General features: G+C 43.5%; 1 protein-coding gene across 2 annotated transcripts in view; it reads right to left on the bottom strand.

Moving 5' to 3' along the window:
• Window positions 1–19,741, bottom strand: part of LOC140731845 (serine/threonine-protein phosphatase 2A 65 kDa regulatory subunit A beta isoform-like) — an 86,229-nt gene that overhangs the window by 26,181 nt on the left and 40,307 nt on the right. For both annotated transcript variants that reach the window (XM_073053753.1, XM_073053762.1), the window contains exons 10-12: window positions 16,500–16,673; window positions 5,084–5,144; window positions 4,254–4,408 (exon numbers count right to left, since the gene is read on the bottom strand). In XM_073053753.1, coding sequence (XP_072909854.1) covers window positions 4,254–4,408; window positions 5,084–5,144; window positions 16,500–16,673 — 390 coding nt within the window. The remainder of the gene's footprint in view (window positions 1–4,253; window positions 4,409–5,083; window positions 5,145–16,499; window positions 16,674–19,741) is intronic.

Here is a 19,741-nt window from a genome sequence, read left to right on the forward strand (position 1 = left end):
CACTGTCCCCCAGATGCTCACCCACTGACAGATCTGTGACCTGACCCGGTTCGTTACCTAATACTAGATCTAGTATGGCATTCCCCCTAGTCGACCAGTCAATGTACTGTGACAGGAATCCATCCTGGACACACTTAACAAACTCTGCCCCATCTAAACCCTTGGAACTAATCAAGTGCCAATCAATATTAGGGAAGTTAAAGTCACCCATGGTAACAACCCTGTTATTTTTTCACCTTTCCAAAATTTGCCTCCCAATCTGCTGCTACTAGGGGGCCTATAGAATACCCCCAGTAGAGTAACTGCTCCCTTCCTGTTCCTGACTTCCACCCATACTGACCCAAAAGAGGATCCTGCTACATTACCCACCCTTTCTGCAGCTGTAATAGTATCCCTGACCAGTAATGCCACCCCTCCTCCCCTTCCCCCCCCCCCCATCCCTTTTAAAGCACTGAAATCCAGGAATATTGAGAATCCATTCCTGCCCTGGTGCCAGCCAAGTCTCCGTAATGGCCACTACATCATAATTCCATGTATGTATCCAAGCTCTCAGTTCATCACCTTTGTTCCTGATGCTTCTTGCATTGAAGTACACACACTTTAGCCCTTCTACCTTACTACCTTTACACCCTTTATTCTGCTTCTCTTCCCTCAATGTCTCTCTATATGTTAGATCTGGCTTTACTCCATGCACTTCTTTCACTGCTCTATCGCTCCGGGTCCCATCCCCTTTGCAAATTAGTTTAAACCCTCCCGAACCATGCTAGCAAACCTACCAGCAAGGATATTGCTCCCCCTCGAGTTCAGGTGCAACCCATCCAATCTGTACAGGTCCCACCTTCCCCAGAAGAGATCCCAATGGTCCAAAAATCTAAAACCCTGCCCCCTGCACCAACTCCTCAGCCACGCATTCAACTGCCATCTCCTCCAATTCTTACCATCACTATCACGTAGTACTGGCAGCAATCCTGAGAACGCCACCCTTGAGGTCCTGTTCTTCAGCCTTCTGCCTAGTTCCCGAAACTCACACTTCAGGACCTCATCCCTCTTCCTGCCTATGTTATTGCTCCCAACATGTATCACAACTTCTGGTTGCTTTCACTCTCGTACCAGGATGTCGTGCACCCGGACAGAGAAATTCCGGACCCTGGCACCCAGGAGGCAACAAACTATGCGGGTTTCCTTCTCACGTCCACAAAATCTCCTGTCTGCTCCCCTGACTATAGAGTCTCCAATGACGACAGCTCTCCTCTTCTCCGTCCCATCCTTCTGCACCACAGGGTCAGACTCAGCACCAGAGGCCCTGCCACCGTGGCTCACACCTGGTCGGTCGTCCTCACCAACAGCATCCAGGACGGTAAACTTATTATCCAGGGGAATGGCTACAGGGGTGCTCTGCACTACCTGTCTACTCTCCTTCGCTTTCCCCCTCGGACTGTCACCCAATGACCTGCTTCCGGCAGCCTAGGTGTGACTACCTCCCTGTAGCTCTCATCTATGACTGCCTCATTCTCCCTTATGAGTCGAAGGTCATCCAGCTGCTGCTCCAGATTCCTCACACGGTCTTCCAGATCGCCCAGCCACAAGCACTTCTGGCAGATGTGACTCTGTGGGAGAGGGGAGTTCCCCCAAGACTGCCACATCTCACAGGAGAGGCACATCACTGTCTCAGGAGGCATTGTAAAGATTAACTGGGAACAAGCTCGTCCTCCGCCTTTTCTTGTCAAAGCCTCAAATCTCCACTCCTTCACTGGCCCACTCACTCACTGGCCGCTTTCCACAGGCCACTCCGCTTTGAGGTAACCCTCTATTTATTTGTTATTTATAACATCTCCTCCTCGCTGACTATCAATACTGGCGCACCTCAGGGGTGTGTGCTTAGCCCACTGCTCTACTCTATATACATGACTGTGTGGCTAGGCATAGCTCAAATACCATCTATAAATTTGCTATCTATACAACCGTTGACAGAATCTCAGGTGGTGATGACAGGGCGTACAGGAGTGAGATATGCTAACTACTAGAATGGTGCCGCAGCAATAACCATGCACCCAACATCAGTAAGAGGACTTCAGGAAGGATAAGATGAGGGAACACATACCAATCCTCATAGAGGGATCAGAAGTGGAGAGAGTGAGCAGTTTCAAGTTCCTGGGTGTCAAGATCTCTGAGGATCTAACCTGGTTCCAACATATTGATATACCGTAGATGTCGGATTATAAGCCGCTACTTTTTTCCCACATTTTGAACAGCTTTGAACACTGCGGCCTTTACTACGGTGCGGCTAATGCATGATTTTTTTTCATGCCGCCAAAAACATTTTGCCTAGTAACAGTAGACCAATAAAATTGATGAGTAGTTCACAGAGGTCCAATGAAATTGTACGATAAATCAAGCGCACTTTCACAATTAAATTATTGTAAATCAGTCATTTGTACTCACCCTCATCAACATGGAAAACACTCGAAGAAAAGCATTGTGCTGCCTTTATGGCAGTTATTTAGTTTATAATATTTTCGCTTAGTAATTCATTTGTTAGTATTTTCTAGTTAAAGTTAGAAGTACTACATCCCGGGATACTATGACGTCACATCCGGTTTCGCCGCGTCTTGTGGGAAATACCGGTTTGCGATAAACGGGAAGGTGGGGGCATTAGGCCAGCGCGAAACGCTGCTTTTAAGTTAAAGGCGATCAATAACTTTTCCTGGTAGGCTGCAGTATATATTTTTTTACCAGTCGTTAGGAGATATTGGAATGTATACGCAACGTAATTTGTGTGTTACCGATACGTATGTATATTTAAAAGTAGCCGTGTTACAGGCACGGTTCGAAAAAAAGCATTTGCAATATGTATTTGTTTATGTTACCATATGGATTTAATTAAAAGTTAAAAAATCCTCACGTGTAATATCTTTCTGTGTAAATATCTCATATTACAACGTGGGACACCTGCGGCCTAAAATCCGGTGCGGCTTGTACAAGTACAAAATTGATTTTCTTTCTAAAATTAGAGCCAGCGGCTTTTAATCAGGTGCGCTCTGTAGTGCGAAATCTACGGTAGTTATAAAGAAGGCAAGATAGTGGCTATACTTCATTAGGAGTTTGAAGAGATCTGGCATGTCAACAAATACATTCAAAAACTTCTTTAGTTGTACCGTGGAGAGCATTCTGACAGGCTGCATCACTGCATGGTATGGGGGAGGGGGGCTACTGCACAGGACCAAAAGAAGCTGCAGAGGGTTGTAAATCTAGTCAGCTCCATCTTGGGTACTAGCCTACAGAGTACACAGGACACCTTCAGGGAGCAGTGTCTCAGAAAGGCAGCATCTATTATTAAGGACCTCCATCACCTAGTACATACCCTTTTCTCACTGTTACCATTAGGTAGGAGGTACAGAAGCCTGAAGGCACACACTCAGTGATTCAGGAACAGCTGCTTCCCCTCTATCATCCAATTCCTAAATGAATCCTTGGACACTACCTCACTTTTTTAATATACAGTATTTCTGTTTTTTGCACTTTTAAGAAATCTATTCAATACACATATACTGTAATTGATTCACTTGTTTATTTATTATTATTTTTTTTTTCCTCATCTACATTATGTATTGCCTTGAACTGCTGCAAAGTTAACAAATTTCATGTCACATGCCGGTGATAATAGACCTGATTCTGATCAAGAACCTATCAACATTCGCTTTAAATATACTCAATAACTTTGCTTCTACAGCCATCTGTGGCAATGAATTCCACAGATTCACTGCTAAATTGACTTCCAATTGACTTTCCTGTATCCCAAGGACATGCCCTATGGTCCTCAACTCTCCCACTAAAGAAAACATCCTCTCCACATCCAGTCCTGATGAAGGGTCTTGGCCCAAAATGACTGTTTATTCCTCTTCATACATGCCGCCTGACCTGCAGAGTTCCTCCAGCATTTTGTGAATGTTGCTCTCCACATTCACTCTATCTAGGCCTTTCGATATTCAGAATTTTATTTAATCTTCTGTAGATAGGCATAAAGAGCCCTGTTCAATGTTAAACCATTTTGTGTTTTCAGCATTGTGGTTTCTGGGAACCATATACTGAAACACTTGCCTGGCTTTCTGCATTACAGCACTGACCACACTTCCTGCTGAGTCGTTAGATACAAGTTGCCAGTCTGTTCAGAAATCCCAGACTGGGTGGCTGGAGCTAGGCTTTGAAGACACGACAGTGCAATGCAGGGAAGTTGAAGCCACCAAGGCACTTACATTGACACAGAACAGGGTGGTCATCCTGTGAAGGTAGTTGGGGTCGTTAGACATGGCCAACACTTTAGGGATAATGATGTTCTGGGCCCAGGCCTTTCCGAATTTCTGGGTCAGCTTCTTCAGGTTGTTGGTGGCTGCTTCTCGGATGGCATAAACTGAAAGAGAAGCCATGTGTCTCAGTCTCAGATCCAGGCAACCATTCCTCACATTATTCATATTCTCCTGCTCTGAAATCTACTTGCCAATGGAGCCCTGTGCACCAGAGGTGGGTGCATCTATTACACTGATCGTCAACAGGGACAGCACCCCTGCGTGTGGCCTCCTACCTCCTTCACCCATCCCATGTTCAAGTGGCAGAGTCTCGCCTTCCTCCTCCTGAGATGGTGGGGACAGGAATGAACACCCTCCTGACTCACCCACTCCACGTGTGTGTGTGTGAGAGAGTGAGACAGAGAGACGGAGTGCCAACAGGCCTTTCAGCTCTTCAACTCCATGCTGACCATTGCCCTCAATTTACACTATTTTTATGCTCAACACATCAGCTGCCCCCTGATTCTAACACTCACTCACACACCAGGGTTTGTTAACAGTGACTAATTAACCCACAAACCCACAGCTCATTACGAGGTGGGAGGGAAATACAGTATCCATGGGAAACCCAAACAGTCACAGGGAGAACATGGCAAACTCTACACAGTGAGTGCCAGATTCTAGGACTGAACCTGACTCAGGGACTGGGAGACTGTGAGTTTACCCTCTGAGCCATTGTGCTTCCCAACGTACGGTGTCTGTGCACAATGACAAGTAGAGATATGAGCTGTGATCCTCACCGTGATCCACCAGCCAGGCCATACAGAGAGAGTTCAGCTTCTCGTTGAAGAACTCCATACCCTGCAGAGATAAATGGAGAGCATGTTTAAGGTGGACACTGGCTGCCTACCACATAAACCTTTCGACAGACATACCACAGTCAGAATAGCGATGGAGGGTCACTAGTACCACGTCCCCAAAGCCACAGTCCTCTGCCTGTGTCAGATTCCAGTGCAATTGTACCTCAAGTCTGGCATGGTGTCAAGGCCTGGGAAATGTTCCCAGGGTCTGAAGTCCAAGTAGGGATATCCCAAGATGATATCTCCAGAAAATGATGTCCAGTAGGGTTCTACCCAGGGATCTGATGACCAGTAAGGATCTATCCCAGAGAGATGTTCCGGGGTCTGATGTCCAGTAGGTACCTGCCCAGAGAGACGTCTCCAGGGTCTGATGTCCAGTAAGGATCTATCCTAGGGAAATATCTCTGGAGTCTGATGTCCAGTAAAGATCTACCCCAGGGAGATATTCCCCAGGTTTGTTGTCCAGTAGGAACCTGCCCAGGAGTCTGCTGTTCATTTGGGATCTACCGCAGGGAGATGTTCCCAGTGTCTGATGTCCAGTGAAGACCTATCCTGGGAAGATGTCTCCAGAGTGGGATAAAGGGAATTACAGAGACATGACAGAGGAGTTAGCCAGTGTTAATTGGAAATTAGTAATTAGTAATGATCTTTCAAGAATCACTAGATTCTGCAAAGGTTCCAGAAGATTGGAAAATTGCAAATGTCACTCCAATCTTCAAGACCATGAGACATAGGGTCAGAATTAGGCCATTTGGCCCACCAGTTTTGCTCCGCCATTCAATCATGGCTGATCCTTTTCTACCCTTCCTCAGCCTCACTAGCAACCTTCTCCCCGTAACCACTGATGTCCAATCAAGAGCCTATCAAGCTCTGCCTTAAATACACCGATGACCTGGCCTCCACATCTGGCTGTGGTAATACATTCCTCAAATTCACCACCCTCTGGCTAAAGAAATTTCTCTACATCTCTATTCTAAATGGACACCCCTCTATCTTGAGGCTGTGCCCTCTTGTCCTAGATTCCCCCAACATGGGAAACATCCTTTCCATATATACTCCCAGGCCTTTCAACATTCAAAAGTTTTCAATGAGATCACCCTCATCCTTCTACATTCCAGCGAGTACATATCCAGAGCTAACAGATGTTCTGTGAATATCCTCTGTACCCTCTCCAATGCCAGCACTTCTTTTCTCAGAACTGTTCTCAGCCCAAAACTGTTCACAATACACAAGGTGAGGCCTCATCACTGCATTATAAAGCCTCAGCATTACATCCCTGCTCTTGTATTCTAGACCTCTTGAAATGAATGCTAACATTGCATTTGCTTTCCTTACAACCAACGCTACCTACAAGTTAACCTTTAAGGTGTTCTGCACAAGGACACCCAAGTCCCTTTGCATCTCAGATTTCCGGATTTTCTCCCCATTTAGAAAAAAGTCTGCACATTTATTTCTACTACCAAAATGCAATGAACATGTATTTTCCAACATTGTATTTCATTTGCCACTTCCTTGCCCGTTCTCTTAATCTGTCTAAGTCCTTCTGCAGCCTACCTGTTTCCTCAACATTATAACCATATAGATAGATAGATAGATAGATAGATAGATACTTTATTCATCCCCAAGGGGAAATTCAATGTTCCTCCAGTATGATATCACATAAACACAAGACAGACCAAGACTAACTGACCAAAAAAAACACATAATTATAACATACAGTTACAACAGTGCAAAGCAATACCATAATTTGATAAGAGCAGACCATGGGCACGGTAAAAAAAAAAGTCTCAAAGTCCCAGATAGCCCATCATCTCACGCAGATGGCAGAAGGAAGAAACCTCCAACGTGGCAAAACTTCCCGATGCAGCCTCTGGAAGCACCCGAGCACAGCCAACTCTATCTATAACATATAACCATGTAACAATTACAGGACGGAAATAGACCATCTCTTCCCTTCTAGTCCATGCCAAACCCTTACTCTCACCTAGTCCTACCGACCTGCACTGAGCCCACAACCCTCCATTCCTTTCCTTTCCTGTCAAGTCAAGTCAACTTTTATTGTCATTTCGACCATAACTGCTGGTACAGTGCATAGTAAAAATAAGACAACATTTTTCAGGACCATGGTGTTACATGACACAGTACAAAAAACGACACTGAACTACGCAATTAAAAAAAACAACACAGAGAAAGCTACACTAGACTACAGACCTTACACTGGACTGCATAAAGTGCACAAAAACAGTACCGGCATTACAATAAATAATAAAAAGGACAGTAGGGCAAGGTGTCAGTCCAGGCTTCCGGTATTCCGTATAGCTATCCAATTTTTTTTAAATGACAATACCGAACCTGCCTCTACCACTTCTACTGGAAGCTCGTTCCACACAGCTACCACTCTCTGAGTAAAGAAGTTCTCCCTCGTGTTACCCCTAAACTTTTGCCCTCTAAGTTCCAACTCATGTCCTCTTGTTTGATTCTCCCCTACTCTCAATGGAAAAAGCCTATCCACGTCAACTCTATCTATCCCCCTCATAATTTTAAATACCTCTATCAAGTCCCCCCTCAACCTTCTTCGCTCCAAAGAATAAAGACCTAACTTGTTCAACCTTTCTCTGTAACTTAGGTGCTGAAACCCAGGTAACATTCTAGTAAATCTTCTCTGTACTCTCTCTATTTTGTTGACATCTTTCCTATAAATCGGTGACCAGAACTGTACACAATTCTCCAAATTTAGCCTTACCAATGCCTTGTACAATTTTAACATTACAACCCAACTCCTATACTCAATGCTCTGATTTATAAAGGCCAGCATACCAAAAGCTTTCTTCATCACCCTATCCACATGAGATTCCACCTTCCGGGAACTATGCACCATTATTCCTAGATCACTCTGTTCTACTGCATTCCTCAATGCCCTACCATTTACCATGTATGTCCTATTTGGATTATTCCTACCAAAATGTAGCACCTCACACTTATCAGCATTAAATTCCATCTGCCATCATTCAGCCCACTCTTCTAACCGGCCTAAATCTCTCTGCAAGCTCTGAAAACCTATTTCATTTTCCACAACGCCACCTATCTTAGTATCATCTGCATACTTACTAATCCAATTTACCACCCCATCATCCAGATCATTAATGTATATGACAAACAGCATTGGACCCAGTACAGATCCCTGAGGCACACCACTAGTCACCGGCCTCCAACCTGACAAGTAGTTATCCACCACTACTCTCTGGCATCTCCCATCCAGCCACTGTTGAATCCATTTCACAACTTCAATATTAATACCTAACGATTGAACCTTCTGTGTGGAACCTTGTCAAAGGCCTTACTGAAGTCCATATAGACAACATCCACTGCTTTACCCTCGTCAACCTTCCTTGTAACCTCTTCAAAAAATTCAATAAGGTTTATCAAACATGACCTTCCACGCACAAATCCATGTTGACTGTTCCTAATCCAGAAAATTATATATACCATTTCTAAGACTACTTTCCATTAATTTACCCACCACTGACGTCAAACTGACAGGCCTATAATTGCTAGGTTTACTCTTAGAACCCTTTTTAAACAATGGAACCACATGAGTAATACGTCAATCCTCCGGCACCATCCCCGTTTCTAATGACATTTGAAATATTTCTGTCAGAGCCCCTGCTATTTCTACACTAACCTCCCTCAAGGTCCTAGGGAATATCCTGTCAGGTCTCGGAGATTTATCCACTTTTATATTCTTTAAAACCGCCAGTACTTCCTCTTCTTTAATCATCATGGTTTTCATAACTACCCTACTTGTTTCCCTTACTTTACACAATTCAGTATCCTTCTCCTTAGTGAATACAGAAGAAAATAAATTGTTCAAAATCTCCCACATCTCTTTTGGCTCCACACATAGCTGTCCACTCTGATTCTCTAAGGGACCAATTTTATCCCTCACTATCCTTTTGATATTAATATCACTGTAGAAACCCTTTGGATTTATTTTCACCTTACTTGCCAAAGTAACATATCTTCTTATAGCTTTTTTACCTGCCCTTCTGCCAATCTTCACTTCATCTGCAAAAGTGGCAACAAAGCCATCTATTCCATTATCTAAATCATTGATATAGAATATAAAAAGTAGGCCCAACTTCGACCCCTGCGGAACACCACCAGTCACTGACAGCCAACCAGAAAAGGATCCTTTTATTCTCACTTGCTGCCTCCTACCAATCAGCCAATGCTCTAACTATACCAGTAACTTTCCTATCATACTATGGGCTCTTAACTTGGTAAGCAGCCTCACGTGTGGCACTTTGTCAAAGGCCTTCTGAAAGTCCAAATATACAACATCTACTGCATCTCTTTTATCTAACCTATGTGTAATCTCCTCAGAGAATCCAACAGGTTCATTAGGCAAGATTTTCCCTTAAGGAAACCATGCTGACTTTGTACTATCTTGTCTTGTGTCACTAAGTACTTCATAACCTCATCCTTAACAACTGACTCCAATATTTTCTGAACCACTGAGGTCAAGCTAACTGGTCTATAATTTTCTTTCTGTGCCTTCCTCCTTTCTTAGAGAGTGGAGTAACATTTGCAATTTTCCAATCCTCTGACACCATGCCAGAGTCCAATGATTTTTGAAATATAATTTCTAATGCCTCTACAATCTCTACCACCACCTCTTTCAGAACCCTAGGGTGCAGTTCATCTGGTCCAGGTGATTATGGACCCTCAGGTCTTTCAGCTTTTTAAGCACCTTCTCCCTTGTAATAGTAACTGCACTCACTTCCCTTCCCTCACACCCTTTAACTCTGGCACACTGCTAGTGTCTTCTACAGTGAAGACTAATGCAAAATACTCATTCAGGTCATTGGCTATCTCCTTGTTCCCCGTTATTATTTCTCTGGCCACATTTCCAATGATCCTATATCCACTCACTTCTCCCTTTTTTTTCCACATACATGAAAAGGCTTTTTACTATCCACTTTGCTATTGTTAGCTAGTTTGCTTTCATATTTCATCTTTTCCATCCTAGTTGCTCTCTGGAGGTTTTTAAAAGCTTCCCAATCCTCTGTCTCCCCACTGATTTTTGCTGTGTTGTATGCCCTCTCTTTTGCCTTTACATGAGCTGTGACTGGCCTTGTCAGTCACAGTCGTACTGTTGTGCCAGTTGAGTATTTCTTCATTTCTGGAATACATCTGTCCCGCGTCTTCCCAGAAACTCACACCATTCAAGGAGGGTGTGATAGAGGCAGAAGAAAGAAAACTACAGGCCAGTTAGCCTGGCCTCAGTGGTTGGGAAGATGTTGGAGTCAATGATTAAGGATGAAGTCTCAGGGTACTTGGAGGCACATCATAAAATAGGCCCAAGTCATCATGATTTCTGCAAGGGAAAATCTTGCCTGACAAATCTGTTGGAATTTGAAGAAATAACAAGGAGGATAGACAAAGGAGAATCGGTTGATGTGGGTACTTGGATTTTCGGAAGACCTTCGATAAGGTGCCACATGAGGTTGCTTATTAAGCTATGAGTCTATGGTTTTACAGGAAAGATTCTAGCATGGATAAAGCAATGGCTGATCAGCAGGAGTCAAAAGGTGGAAATAAAGGGAGCCTTTTCTGGCTGTGTTGCTCCACAGGGGTCTGTGTTGGGACTGATTCTTTTTACACTATATGCAAATGTTTTGGATGGAATTGATGGCTTTGTTGCAACTGCATTTTTTTGCAGATGATAAAAAGATAGGTGGAGGGGTAGGTAGTTTTGAGGCAGTAGAAAGACTACAGAAGGATTTAGACAGATTAGGAGAATGGGCAAAGAAATGGCAGATGGAATACAGTGTTGGGAAGTGTATGGTCATGCACTTTGGTAGAGGAAATGAAAGGGTGGACTATTTTCTAAATGGAGAGAAAATTCAAAAATCTGAGGTACAAAGTTTCTTGGGGATCCTTGTGCAGGATTCCCTACAGGTTACTTTGCAAGCTGAGTCTGTGGTGAGGAGCACAAATGCAATGCACTGATGTAATGTTGAGACTATGAAGCACTGGCGAGGCCTCACTTGGAGCACTGAGCAGTTTTGGGCTCCTTATCTTAGAAAGGATGTGCTGAAACTAGAGAGGGTTCAAAGGAAGTTCACAAAAATGATTGAATGGCTTGTCATATGAACGTTTGGTGGCTCTGGGCCTATACTCACTGGAGTTCAGAACAATGAGGGGTGACATCACTGAAGCCTATTGAATAGTAAAAGGCCTTGATAGAATGGATGTGGAGAGGATGCTTCTTATGGTGGGAGAATCTAAGACCAGAGGACACGGCCTCAGAATAGAGGGGCATCCTTTTAGAGTGGAGATGAGGACAAATTATTAGCCAGAGATTGGTGGAATTTTTTGCCACAGGCAACTGTGGAACCAAATCTTATGCATATTTAAGGCAGAGGTCAATAGATTCTTGATCGGTTGGAGCATGAAGACTTACAAGGAGAAGGTAGGAGAATCGGGCCGAGAGGAGAATTGGATTAGCCTTGATGAAATGGCAGAGCAGCCTCGATGCGCCTACATCTTATGGTCTTATGAAGTCTGACATCCAATAGGGATCTGCCCCAGGGAGATACCCCAGTGTCCAGTGTCCAGTAGGATCCTGCCCAGGGAAATGTCCAGTAGGGAGATGACCCCAGGGTCTGATGTCCTTTACGCATCTATCTCAGGAAGAAATGTTCCCTCTAATTTGTGTGCACAAAAATCCTGTGCTGTGCAATTTTTTTGTCCAGTGACAACGTGTGCGCACTGAATAATTTCATTAATAAAAATGTTATAAATGAACCAGTTCTAAAATCTGTAGGCAAATCTTATGGTGAGAATGATGTCGAGCAGGGATCTAGCACAGGGTAAATAAAAAATACTTGGCCTCCACAGCTGCCTATGCCAATGAATTCCAGATTTACCACCCTCTGGCTTAAGAAATTCCGCTGCATCTTTGTTCTGAAATTTTTTTTAAAGATTAGCTTTATTTGTCACGTGCATTGAAGCAGACTGAAATGTATCATCTGTGTCAATGAGCACAGTCTGAAGATGTGCTGGAGGCAGGCCACAAATGTTGCAATGTTTCTCATGTCAACACAGCATGCCCACAACTTACTATACTGTACATCTTTGCTACATAGCAGGAAACCAGAGACACGGAGGAAACCCTCATGGTTACAGGGAGAATGTACAAACTCTGTAGACAGTGGTGGGAATTAAACCCTGATTGCTGGCACTATAAAGCGTTACGTTAGCTGCTACACTTCCATGCCACCCCCATTAACCTTCTATTCTGGATCTGTGGCCTCTGGTCCTGGACTCTCCCACTACTGGAAACATTCCCACAACTGGAAACATTCTCTCTTATGTCGGAAGTCAAGGTGAGCACAGCTGCCCCTGATGACTACACCTGCAAAAGGTGCATCCAGCTGCAGCTCCTGACAAACCGTGTTAGGGAACTGGAGCTAGAGCTGAATGAACTTCGGATCATTCGGGAGGCTGAGGCAGAAATAGACAGGAATTTCAGGGAGACAGTCACCCCTAGGAGTCAGGAGACAGGTAGTTGGGTGACTGTCAGGAGAGGGAAGGGGAATAGACAGGAAGAGCAGAGCACCCCTGTGGCCGTTCCCATCAACAATAAGTATACCATTTTGGATACTGTTGGTGGGGACGACCTACCAGGGACAAGTTGTAGTGGTTGCGTCTCTGGCACCGAGACTGGACCCTCAGCTCAGACGGGAAGGAGGGAAAAGTGGAGAGCAGTAGTGAGAGGGGATTCGATAGTTAGGGGGACAGATAGGAGGTTCTGTGGAAGAGATCAAGAATACCGGATGGTCTGTTGCCTCCCTGGTGCCAGGGTCTACGATATCTCGGATCGAGTTCTCAGTATTCTCAAGAGGGAGGATGAGCAGCCGGATGTCGTGGTCCATGTAGGGACCAATGATGTGGGTAGGAAGAAGGAGGAGGTCATGAGAGTTCAGGGAGCTAGGTGCCAAGTTAAAGGACAGGACCAACAGGATAGCAATCTCAGGATTGCTACCAGTGCCACGTGCAGGTGGGTTTAGAAATAGTAAGATAGTGCAGATCAACATGTGGCTGAAGACATGGTGCAGGAGGGAGGGCTTCAGATTTATAGATAAATGAGCAGTTTTCCAGGGAAGGTGGCACCTGTTCCAGTGGGACAGTTTACATCTGAACTGGAGGGGGACAAATATACTTGCAAGTAGGTCAGCTAGAGAGGCTCCAGTGGATTTAAACTAGATATGAGGGGGGAGGGGAACCAGAGTGTAGGAACAGATGTATGGGAGAAGGAAGAAAAAGACAGTAAAGTTCTTTGTACTGTTAGAGATAAATAGAGAGGAAGAGGTGGAAAGAAATGTGGATGAGCTTAGAGCATGGATCCATACCTGGAAATATGATGTTGTAGCTATTAGTGAAACATGGTTGCAGGAGGGGTGTGATTGGCAACTAAATATTCCTGGATTTCGTTGCTTCAGGTGTGATAGAATCGGAGAGCCAAGGGGGGAGGTGTTGCGTTGCTTGTCAGAGAAAATATTACAGCAGTACTCTGGCAGGATAGATTAGAGGGCTTGTTTAGGGAGGCTATTTGGGTGGAATTGAGGAATGGGAAGTGTAGTAACACTTATAGGGGTGTATTTATAGACCACCTAATGGTGAGCGAGAATTGGAGGAGCAAATTTGCAATGAGATAGCAGATATTTGTAGTAAGCACAGGGTTGTGATTGTGGGAGATTTTAATTTTCCACACATAGACTGGGAAGCCCATACTGTAAAAGGGATGGATGGTTTGGAGTTTGTAAAATGTGTGCAGGATAGTTTTTTGCAGCAATACATAGAGGTACCAACTAGAGAAGGGGGCAGTGTTGGACCTTCTGTCAGGGAATGAGATAGGTCAGGTGACGGAGGTATGTGTTGGGGAGCACTTCGGGTCCAGTAATCACAATGCCATTAGTTTCAATATAATTATGGAGAAGGATAGGACTGGACCCAGGGTTGAGATTTTTGATTGGAGAAAGGCTAACTTTGAGAAGATGCAAAAGGATTTAGAAGGAGTGGATTGGGACAATTTGTTTTATGGGAAGGATGCAATAGAGAAATGGAGATCATTTAAAGGTGAAATTTTGAGGGTACAGAATCTTTATGTTCCTGTTAGGTTGAAAAGAAAGGTTAAAAGTTTGAGAGAGCCATGGTTTTCAAGGAATATTAGAAACTTGGTTAGGAAAAAGAGGGAGATCTACAATAAATATAGGCAGCATGGAGTAAATGAGGAGCTCGAGGAATATAAAGAATGTAAGAAGAATCTTAAGAAAGAAATTAGAAAAGCTAAAAGAAGATATGAGGTTGCTTTGGCAAGTAAGGTGAAAATAAATCCAAAGGGTTTCTACAGTTATATTAATAGCAAAAGGGTAGTGAGGGATAAAATTGGTCCCTTAGAGAATCTGAGTGGACAGCTATGTGTGGAGCCAAAAGAGATGGGGGAGATTTTGAACAATTTCTTTTCTTCAGTATTCACTAAGGAGAAGGATATTGAATTGTGTAAGGTAAGGGAAACAAGTAGGGAAGTTATGGAAACTATGACGATTAATGAGGAGAAAGTACTGTCACTTTTAAGGAATATAAAAGTGGATAAATCTCCAAGTCCTGACAGGATATTCCCTAGGACCTCGAGGGAAGTTAGTGTAGAAATAGCAGGGGCTCTGACAGAAATATTTCAAATGTCATTAGAAACGGGGATGGTGTCGGAGGATTGGCGTATTGCTCATGTGGTACCATTGTTTAAAAAGGGTTCTAAGAGTAAATCTAGCAATTATAGGCCTACACGAGGAAATCTGCAGATGCTGGAAATTCAAACAACAACACACACAAAATGCTGGTAGAACACAGCAGGGATTATAGGCCTGTCAGTTTGACGTCAGTGGTGGGTAAATTAATAGAAAGTATTCTTAGAAATGGTATATATAATTATCTGGATTAGGAACAGTCAACATGGATTTGTGTGTGGAAAGTCATGTTTGACAAATCTTATTGAATTTTTTGAAGAGGCTACGAGGGAAGTTGATGAGGGTAAAGCAGTGGATGTTGTCCTTCAGTAAGGACTTTGATAAGGTTCCACACAGAAGGTTAGTTAGGAAGGTTCAATTGTTAGGTATTAATATCGATGTAGTGAAATGGATTCAACAGTGGCTGGATGGGAGATGCCAGAAAGTAGTGGTGGATAACTACTTGTCAGGTTGGAGGCCAGTGACTTGTGGCGTACCTCAGGGATCTGTACTGGGTCCAATGTTGTTTGTCATATACATTAATGATCTGGATGATGGGGTGGTAAATTGGATTAGTAAGTATGCAGATGATACTAAGGTAGGTGGCATTGTGGATAATGAAGTAGGTTTACAAAGCTTGCAGAGAGATTTAGGCCAGTTAGAAGAGTGGGCTGAAAGATGGCAGATGGAGTTTAATGCTGATAAGTGTGATGTGCTACATTTATTGGTAGGAATAATCCAAATAGGACATACATGGTAAATGGTAGGGCATTGAGGAATGCAGTAGAACAGAGTGATCTAGGAATAACGGTGTATAGTTCCCGGAAGGTAGAATCTCATGTGGATAGGGTGGTGAAGAAAGCTTTTGGTATGTTGGCCTTTATAAATCAGAGCATTGAGTATAGGAGTTGGGATGTAATGTTAAAATTGTACAAGGCATTGGTAAGGCCAAATTTGGAGTATTGTGTACAGTTCTGGTCACCGAATTATAGGAAAGATGTCAACAAAATAGAGAGAGTACAGAGAAGATTTACTAGAATGTTACCTGGGTTTCAGCACCTAAGTTACAGGGAAAGATTGAACAAGTTAGGTCTTTATTCTTTGGAGCGTAGAAGGTTGAGGGGCAACTTGATAGAGGTATTTAAAATTATGAGGGGGATAGATAGAGTTGATGTGGATAGGCTTTTTCCATTGAGAGTAGGGGAGATTCAAACAAGAGGACATGAGTTGGAACTTAGAGGGCAAAAGTTTAAGGGTAACATGAGGGTGAATTTCTTTACTCAGAGAGTGGTAACTGTGTGGAATGAGCTTCCAATAGAAGTGGTACAGGCAGGTTTGGTATTGTCATTTAGTGCAAAATTGGATAGGTATATGGACAGGAAAGGAATGGAGGGTTATGGGCTGAGTGTGGGTCAGTGGGACTAGGTGAGAGTAAGCATTCGGCATGGACTAGAAGGGCCAAGATGGCCTGTTTTCGTGCTGTAATTGTTATATGGTTGTATGTCCACTCTATTCAGACCTGTCAATATTTAATACATTTCAGTGGAGGCAATTTGAATTCTCACCAGTTGCCCTGCCAACAGGGGCATATACTCGATGATGGCGAGGCGCACCCTCCACTTGGCATCTTCTGCCAATTCCACGATTGCAGGCAGCAGTGATTGCGACAACTGTTTGATACCAATCACCTCGTTCACACACTCCAGGTTGGAAATGATGTTCAGACGGACCTCTGGGCACTGCAGGAGTGGGGTAGTGGGAATGGGATGTGGGCAAGAGGTGAAGGAGAAGGGGATGGAGGGAGAGGAATGAAAAAAGGTGCAAAAGAAATGAAGAGAGAGGAACAAAGGTATGATGAGGGGATTTAATGGGTGGGTTGGGTAGGATAGGTTGAGGAGAGGAAGGGACAGGGTCGAGGTGGGGGGAGGTGAGACATAGAGATTACCTTGCGTGCACAAATGGGACACTGAAACCACCTATCACAACCCAGCATGAACATGACACTCCTTGCAGCGAAACAGGATTCAGTAAGAAAAATCTGACAAGTAACTTGAAGAATAAACATGAGCAGGAATGGGGGTGGGGGGAAGAATTGACTGGGTACACACGTACTCAGTGTTTTATGAGCAGCTCTTCCCATTATCCTGAACAGACAATGAACCCATGAACACTATTCTACTATGTTCACTCTCTTTTTGAGAGATTTGTGACAGACAGTAGTCTGGTTCAGAGGATTGTTTTTTGACAGGAGTTGCAGAGAGGACAGGAAGGAAAATGGCTGAGAATGCAGAGGGAAGGAGAGTCCTGTTGTAAGAAATGCTTTGTGCAGATAAATGGCTCCAAGGAGAAAGGGCCAATACTCCTGAGCGAGAGAGAACCCATTTGTTTGAGATGGATTTCCAGTGAAGTTCAGAATGTGGTACATGCTTTCACACAGACTGTGGGTAAAACAACAACTCCAACATGAGCTCCAACTGTATGTGCACATTTGGACTGGTTTAACTGTAATGAGCCCTTTACTTTCCTTTTTCTTTGTCCTACTAAGCTGAAATTTATAAGTATATTTTCTTTAATTTTATGCTGTGTACAATCTGTAATTTCTTGCCGACCGACAATTGTGTACGGGCTGTATTTGCACAGCGTTCGCACAAATCAAGGTTTCTCTAATCCGAACATCATGAGGTCTCATGTTTGGTTGAAGCCCAGATCATACCGACCCTACCTGGATGCATTTTGTTTATGAAAGCTGGCCTTCTCACCACTGAGTCACCTGGCTGTTGGCAGAGCCAGCTAATGAGCCAGTCTGCATACGAGCTTGGTGAGGGGACTACATATATAAAGTAGTGCAAAAAGAGAACCTATATATATATATATATATATATATATAGTGTGAGTGTGAGTGTGAGAGTCTGTGTGTCTTTCTGTCTGTCTCTCAACCAGAATCAGGTTTAACATCATCAGCAAATGTCGTAAAATTTGTTCTTTGCAGCAGCAGTACATGACAATAAAGAAAAAACTAAATTACAGTGAGTATATGTATTTTAAATAGTTAAATTAATTAAGTAGTACAAAAACAGCAGTGAGGTAGTGTTCATGGGTTCAATGTCCATTCAGAAATTGGACAGCAGAGGGGAAGAAGCTGTTCCTGAATCACATGCCTTCAGGCTTCCGTACCTCTTTCCTGATGGTAGCAATGAGAACAAGGCATAACTAGGTGATGCCTTTTTGAGGTATTGCTCCCTGAAGATGTTTTGGATACTACAGAGGCTAGTACCCATGATGGAGCTAACTAATTTTACAACTCTGCAGCTTGCTTCAATCCTGTGCAGTAGTCCCCATAACCCCCCCCCACCCCACCACCACCATATCAGACAGTGATACAGCCAGTCAGAATGCTCTTCCACAGCACATAGGTAAAATTGTTGTGTGTGTGACATCATTCAACTAGTTGGTGTATCTTACTCCTGTATGCCCTCTTGTTACCATCTGAGATTCTGCCAACAATGGCTGTATCATCAGCAAATTTATAGATGGCATTTGAGCTATGCCTAGCCACAGTCATAGGGAGTGTAGAGAGAGTAGAGCAGTGGGCAAAGTCCACGTCCCCAAGGTGTGCCAATATTAATTGTCAGCAAGTTGAAGATGTTATCACCAATCCGCACAGATCGTGGTTTTCCTGTTACAAAGTTGAGGATCCGGTTACAGATGGAGATACAGAGGCCCAGGTTCTGTAGCTTTTCAATCATGACTGTAGGAATGATGTGTTAAACACTGAATTATAGTCAATAAACACCATCCTGACATAGGTCTTTGAAATGTCCAGGTGATCCAAGGCCACGAGGACAGCCAATGAAATCGTGTCTGCCGTAGACCTATAGTGGCGATAGGCAAATTGCAGTGGGTCCAGGTCCTTGTTTGGGCAAGAGTTGACTCTAGTCATAACCATCCTTTCAAAGCAATTCATCATTGTAGATATGAGTGCTACTATACGATAGTTGTTAAGGCAGCTCCACTGCTCTTCTTGGGCACTGGTATAATTGATGCCCTTTTGAAGCCGATGGGAACTTCTGACTGTAGCAGTGAGAGATTGAAAATGTTTTTGAACACCCCTGCCAGTTGGTTGGCACAAGTTCTTAGAGCCTTATCAGTTACTTCTTTGGGGCCTGCCATCTTGTGAGATCCTCATAGCTAGAGTTTTATTCTCTCTTTCTCAGTGAGCACAAAAGTCATTAAGCTTGTCTGAGAGTGAAGCGTCACTGCCATCCATGATGTTGGGTTCTGCTTTGAAGTAGTAAAGTATAAGTAGTAGTAGTAGTAGTAGAAGTAATGGATTGAAAAACCCTGCCAAAGTTGATGTGCATCCTTTGATAACAATTAGGAACTAATACATAGTTTTACAGTGCTGTAGTACTATCGGTAGTGTTCTAATTTATTCTGTATTTAACACTTAATTTGTTATTCATTGACCTTTTTTATTCCTTTTTGACTATTCCCAAGAAACTTCGGCTAATTAGGCCAAAATGTACTCGTCCCCGTGTGTCCCAATAAACCAGAGTGAGTGAGCGAGTGTAGTAATTTATAGTACATTTTATGTTGTGCACTATACTTTTGCCATAAAACAAGAAATTTCATGACATTTGTCAGTGTTAATAAACCTGATTCTAATTCTGAGCCTTTCTCAAGTGCTGACATGGGTTCAGCATATCACTTGGTAACATGCTAATCACTGAAGTCCCAGTCAGTTTATAATTGCCACATGTACCCAGATACTGTGAAAATTTTTGTGTACTGTCCAGACTGATCAATC

This window comes from Hemitrygon akajei, chromosome 1 (genome assembly GCF_048418815.1).
Source record: "Hemitrygon akajei chromosome 1, sHemAka1.3, whole genome shotgun sequence".
Classification (NCBI taxonomy): domain Eukaryota; kingdom Metazoa; phylum Chordata; class Chondrichthyes; order Myliobatiformes; family Dasyatidae; genus Hemitrygon; species Hemitrygon akajei.